The sequence below is a fragment of the Cariama cristata genome, unplaced genomic scaffold (assembly GCF_000690535.1).
Source record: "Cariama cristata isolate BGI_N322 unplaced genomic scaffold, ASM69053v1 scaffold9004, whole genome shotgun sequence".
Lineage (NCBI taxonomy): Eukaryota > Metazoa > Chordata > Aves > Cariamiformes > Cariamidae > Cariama > Cariama cristata.
In genome coordinates this window covers 47,808-54,407 of record NW_009611191.1, presented here as the reverse complement: position 1 = coordinate 54,407, position 6,600 = coordinate 47,808, and the positions used below count along the sequence as shown (strand labels likewise).

Here is a 6,600-nt window from a genome sequence, read left to right as displayed (position 1 = left end):
CGCTGTCCCGGAGGGGAGACTGCGGCCCTTGCTGAGGGGATCCATCCCTGGCCCAGCCACAGAGTAAGTCTGCCGTGTAGGCTGGAGGGTTCCTTTCCTCCTCCGGTTCCCGCGATCAGTTCCATTCATTGCAAGCGTGAAGTGGCGTTGGGGGAGGCCCTCTTGGACCCGGGACTTGTTCGCGGGCTCTGTGCGGACCCTTTGTAGGGGCAGCCCTGGTGTCCTGGCTCCCCAGGCACCGGGCGACCCAAGGCTGGGAGGCTCATACACAAAGGGCTCTACTCAGCTATCAGGCGGCATCCTTCAGCTGTTAAAGTCGTGGGTTCTTTTGTTTTTTACCTTTTTTTTTTTTTTTTTAAATCTGAATGCGGTTTCAACGAGGAAATAGTGACTATATTTGGGCTTTCAATTCAAACTGGTTCTGTCTGCCCCTTCTCTCGGGAGAAACAACAGTTACTGTGTTTGTATTGGGGCAATGCCTGAGGTCCCCGGGTATGGACCATTTGACCTATTATACTTTATCCTTGACAAGCAATCTGCAGCTAACGTTCAGTTAAAAAGAAGGTGCCTGTATGGACCTTTTCCAAGCAGTTTTTAAGATAAAGGCGATCATTAATGTTACTTCTGTAGTATATCCCTGCAGTCATATTGCATAGTATATCGCATAGTATGGTTGAATTTTTATGGCTGCTTTCATACCACTGCCTATGCGTGTTCATATAAAGCCTACCAGGATTCTCATTTCTCAGTGGAGTCAAAATTGACCTAGATTTCTGACACCCTACGAGTATCTTTATTAAGGAGAAGATTTTATCATGTTTGAAAGTGCATGTTTACATAGAAATCGGATTTTCATCAACTGTTTGGTTTGACTAGGGAGCATTACAAATGCCTTTTGATTGTGTTTTAGTAAATCGCTCTATCATTGCAGGTGTGCACATTGCTTTAAAGTCTTTGAATAAGAATTCTTATTGTCCAGATTTTAGTTGCACAGAATTAAACAGTAGTCAGGATATATAGAATCAGAGTAAGAAGTCAAAATGAAGTCAGAATAGGGGAAGTGAGTTTCATCTGGGGAAAAAAGAAATTCAGGTGGTTAGTAATCAATATTCTTCTAAGAGCTATAGAAGAGAGTGTAACAAGGTGTGAACATGAGAATAGAGCAGATGAGGGTGAATTTGGTTCCACCAATATCCCTTACAGTGTTGCTTCCCAGAAATCGTTCCTGGAGTTTGAAGCTTAAAATTATTTAAGTCTTAATCCGAGGCTATACAAGGTAATAAAGAAGTTAGGAGGTTTCAGAATATGTAGGATGGATGAAGTGAGGAGCCATCCGGGAAAAAACTTTGGCGAGGTGGGGGGGAATGGTTTTCAGTCTGCCGGTATCATACTCCTGTGTTGCCAGAGTATATGGGTGTTAAAAGTTCGTGCTTCTATAATAATATCAAAGAAATAATGATTGATTGTTTTTACCTTTTTGTAGAGGCTTTCAGGTTCTTAGGAGAATAAAGTACATGAATTTTTCCAATCTGGATTTTTAGAACTTTGTTATTAATTTGTTATTAATGTTATTAGAATATTATAGGTAAACTGTAAAAATACTGGAGACCAGGTTTTTTACCCGTTCTTTTGATTTTTTTTCTTCTCTTGAAATCTGGTGAATTGGGAAGCAGCATTGTTTGCCACATGTGGGGTGGGGGGTTTTTTTGTTTGTTTTTTTGCTTTGTTGTGTTTTTTTTTTTTTACTTTATTTTTCAAAATCAGAGTGTGTGAACATAGTTGCTGTGGCCTAGTGTTGGTGGCAGGACTGGAGTAAGATTTGCTGTTCCTGTTTTTCTTTTGAAAGCCACTGGTACTGAGGCAGAGTTCAGTATTACTGCAGAAGTCTCCATCTGGCAGATGAGGCAGACTTTTTTTTTGAGAGAGAGATGGGGGTCTTTGTTCACAGCCACAGTGACTGGGTAGTCTTCAGTTCATACGTTGTCTGAAACTTGTTTTATGTAGTGTGGTCCATTAAATTCTGAAATCCTTAATTACTTCCAATACATTTGCTTTGGATTTAGATCTGAATACAGTGCAGGTACTTAGTGAAAACTGTATCTTGCCCGAGGGATGGGAGCATAGACAGTTGCAATTCAAAAACGGTTTAGATAGGCAAAGTATTGGAGGAGGTTATATTGAAAGACTATTCCTCTTCTAAAATAGCTGCTGTTCCTTAGAACTAATGTTTGATGGTCAAGGATTAGTAATTTTCTGCCTACCCATATTCTTAGCTTCAGATTCCAGTGATGAAAGGCAGGGGGGGAAAGGCTTGCTTTAATGTTTACGGTACTACTACTGTGCTTTTTGTTGAATTTTTGTATGTGCTTCTGGAATAGCAAGTGTGCTCATCTTCTGCAACGTGGGCTATTTTAATACCTGAAAATTTGAGAGAAGGGATGACGTGTTCAGAAAAATAAAAAATGGTCACAGGACCATAGACCTTACAAACAAAATTAAGTCTAAATAATTTCTCATTCTAAACTTCAGCAGTAATAATATTCAGAAATATCTTGCAAGACGTTTTACTGTCTTCCTAATGAGTAATTCTTGGTTTATGATAGCTATCATGGTGAAACATTGGTATTATTTTAACAAGATCTTGATTCTATTGGGGAAGAGCTGGGCGAAGGACATAATGATTAAATGTCAACTCTAGTCCTTTTGTAAGTGTTCTTGCTGAAAGATCTGCAAACATCAAAACTTTTCAGGTGGCTGCTTTTGTTCTGATGTCTTACTGAGCAAAGTAAAGCTGCTGTATAGTCTTTCAGCACAGCTTTAATCTTTGGAAAAGATTGCTTAATGCTGGAATGTGCATGCTGGAAGCTGGATCAATTTTGCTCCTATGCAGAACTGAAGTATTAGGATATTGTCACTCTGTACCTTGTATAATACTTGGCCTGGCAAACCTGAAATCACTACTAAAGTTGAATAGTTGAAATTTGACATGCTGCTTCTAGGTGACTGACTGCTGTGTAGCTCCTGAAGTTAATTGTGTAGGCTTGTATTTGTCTGTTTAGGAATTGAATTCACTAGAACCAGGATAGCTTGCTTTTTTTACTTTCCCCTTAGGTTGCGCAGTAAAACTAAATAAGACTCTATTGCATGTGAAATAGTCTGGTATAGTTTTTGCAGTGTGCAATTGCTCTATTTGGAAATTGCTGTATTTGGAAAATTTGCAAATAGAATTCTTATGCTGTATATGGATTGCACTATAAAAGTTAAATATAAAACTGGCCCTATTAGGATGAGTGCTTGTTATAGTGGGGTTTTCTTTCCTGTATATAGTATTTGATGCAAATACATCTTTTTGTGCAGTTTGTTACAGAGAGGCTTTTGGAACTCTCTTGTTCACTGTGCTTTGGCCTAGATACGTACCAGCATCTCTTGTGATGTCGGTAGAAAAATCAGCGCCTAAAGTGATGCTTATGTGAGGGGCAAGTTTTATGATATAAGTTGCTGATCTTGAGCTGGAAGGTTGAAGTGTGTGCAGGAAGGGCAGGAGAAATCAAGTGTATTATAATTGATGTAAATATTCTGTAAAATCTTATAATTCAAAAACTGCTCAAGAACTGAGAGAACTTTGTTAAAATAAATTGCTCTTCTCATTAGGTAATCATTCAGGGCTTTCGAAGCTACAGGGACCAAACCATTGTAGACCCATTCAGCTCAAAACACAATGTCATTGGTAAGTTCTGATACTTGACTTTTAACACTAACTAGAGTTGCACTGTTGTTTCAGATGATGTTCACGTTAGAGTCCTTTACATTTGATGACTGTATTTTCTGTTTTGGAGACTTCTTTAAAGTTGTCTGTAACATATCACACGGTGTATTTCACTTACAGTGAAGTAGTGCTAATGTTCGATTTTTCTGTGACAGTAGTATGTCTGAGTCTTCAGAAATGGAATGAGCTCTGTAAACTTCTTCATATGTGCAGATCTCTGTGTCAGCCAGACCCCCTTTAGAAGCTGTCCTTGCAGGAACAGCAGCAGAGAATTTGTGTAGGATTCTTTTTGTGTGTGTGCAGGTGAGATAGTTTTTGATAAGTAGGCACACTAGCTACTATAAACTGCTGCTGAGAAGAACATCCTCTTCCAGCTTTGGAGGAGTGAATTTCTGGAATGTGGACTGCCAAAAAGTCTTCAGTTTCAAAGTGTAGTTTTGTAAATAATACTTAATCTAACAGCATGTTGTTGTCCATCATTCTCGTGCCTCTTCCTGTTTTTGCCCATGGACACCTGGTCCTGCCTTTTCATTTGCATGGATTTTAGTGATTGTGCAGCAACTTTGAGACTGCTGACCCAACAGAAAACAGACAATTTTTGACATAAAGACTTAGTAGCCAGGATTTACTCTGAGACTGGAAAAAACAGGCATGTGGCTTGAATAGCATGTCCTGTTATGTAATGTTACTTTAGCGGGAGCTAAAACTTTATCCAGATACTAGTGTTTCAAAAAGAAAAAAATGCAGCTTCACCATTTTTTTGCATTTTTAAAGACCTCATAGGATTTGAAGTAGTTTTGGGGATGAGGTGAGTGTGGAGGGGCGTGTAGGCAGGAAGGGATGAAAAGCTTGGGATGCTCATAGCTGATTGAAGGCAAGCAGTTTCGAAATTAATACAGTAGGTGCTGACCTTAAAGATAAGACACTGAGCTTTGCTGAAACACATCAGAATAAACACTGAGATTACTCTATGTTAGCATAGTGTAGTGTTCTTATACCTTTATTTTTACAATAGAAATAGTACTTCTTCCAGTCTTTTTTAAAATGAAACATTACTGAATTAGCAAGTGGAGGCTTATGAACTTCAGGTAGAGTATGAACTTCTTACAGTCAACCTGAATGTACAGGCAAGTGATTTCCTTTGGTTAACTATAAAAAAATTTGATACAATCCAGAAGAATTTGATTTAGGTCTGCTGTTCTTATCTCACCAGGACATCAGTATTAAAAAGAAAAAGATGGGAATAAATAAGATTGGTTTAACCATTGTTCTCATTCTGGAATAGTGTTGGAGTTTGTAAGTCATTGTATGTGTTCAACTGGGGAAAGGACTGCTCTCTTGTTCTCGGACAATGACTAAGTGATCCACCTCCTAAGTTTGCCTCATTCCCTTGAGATTTTGTTTGGCTGTGTTACATTTGCGTTCTGTTCTGGAATATTTGTATGAAGCGTTTAATGTACTTTGCAATGTTAACCTATGTCAACTTGAGGTTATACTTTGTGTTTTAATTTTCAGTGGGAAGAAATGGATCTGGAAAAAGCAACTTTTTTTACGGTAAGCATGGATTTCTTAACATGATAGCATGGAGATGCTTCTGATACCAGGTTTGTTTTTGCCAGAGGTTGGTTTACCAAATGTTCCTCCTCAGCAAGGAGTGGCAGATTGGTAATTGCTTGACAATGATGAAAGGCAGATCTCAGTGCACTGGTTTAATACTTACCTTCAGGTTTTTCCCTAGTACTTGCCTTCTCTTACTAAGGGCCTTCTAAGACTTTTAAATGGCAAAAAAAGTATTTATAGGAGGAAACTGATTCTAAAAGTCACCCACCTTTAAAGCAACTGCAAATATCACTATCAGCTTTCAATGTTCTTAGTGGCTAATTCTAAGTTGGTTCCATAGCGGTATGGCACAGGTTATACAATCTTTTAATATATGGTTATGAGGGGGATTTTTTGGGGTGGGAGCATCAGTGGAGGAGCAAAGATGCTAGTCAGAGGTGTTAGTGGCCTTTGTGATAGTAGTCTTTATAAATTGTCAAGTGTTAAGTATTTTAGCAATATTTTTAAGCTAACCTGTGTGCTATGTGTTTGTAGAGGAAAGCTCACGAATCCCTATTTATGCAGCGTTGTTAATGCATATGCAGTGAACTGCTAAGGTGGCGACAATAAGACTTCATCACAGAAATTCTGGTGTACAGCAGGCTGAGTGATAATGATCCAGCAGATTAAGGTTTTTAAATGAAGAAACATTCTAAGATATTAGCAACGACATGACTGTTTTACTGTTGCATAGTACAGTATCTTTTGAGTTAAACTGCTGCATATCTCCCTAAAGGAAAAAATAAATCTTCTGTTTCTTTACTATTTTATTACAGCAATTCAGTTTGTCCTCAGTGATGAGTTTAGTCATCTTCGCCCAGAGCAGAGACTGGCTTTGTTGCATGTAAGTGAAGGTGTATAACAACAAGACTGAAGAATAAGCTAATGTTACTATAAAAATGGTAAATTGCTGGACTGTGGATATTTTAAGCCAATTATTTTGAAAGCGTCCTTAAATATTTTTGTTCCCATCTGGCAAAAGGGAATTTATTACAAAGTAATACATTATGCTGATAATGCACACTGGTGAGGACGTATCCAAGATTCTCAGAAATAAAAATATATGTACTGGGTCTTACATAAATGGTCTTGACTCCCAAGTCCTCGGAAGGAAAGGAGAAGTGGCATATTTGGGGAAAAAGGGGAGATGAAAGAGCTCAAAAACATTCTAAGGTGGTGTCATGGTTTAGCTCCAGCCAGCAGCTAAACACCATGCAGCCACTTGCTCACTCTCC

The 6,600-nt window shown here is 38.5% G+C and overlaps 1 protein-coding gene across 1 annotated transcript in view; it reads left to right on the top strand.

Annotated features, from left to right (window-relative positions):
- SMC3 (structural maintenance of chromosomes 3) overlaps positions 1-6,600 on the top strand; it is a 27,009-nt gene that overhangs the window by 194 nt on the left and 20,215 nt on the right. Inside the window, exons 2-4 of the mRNA XM_009698144.1 lie at positions 3,652-3,727; positions 5,282-5,320; positions 6,142-6,209. Of these exons, the coding sequence (XP_009696446.1) occupies positions 3,652-3,727; positions 5,282-5,320; positions 6,142-6,209 (183 nt within the window). The remainder of the gene's footprint in view (positions 1-3,651; positions 3,728-5,281; positions 5,321-6,141; positions 6,210-6,600) is intronic.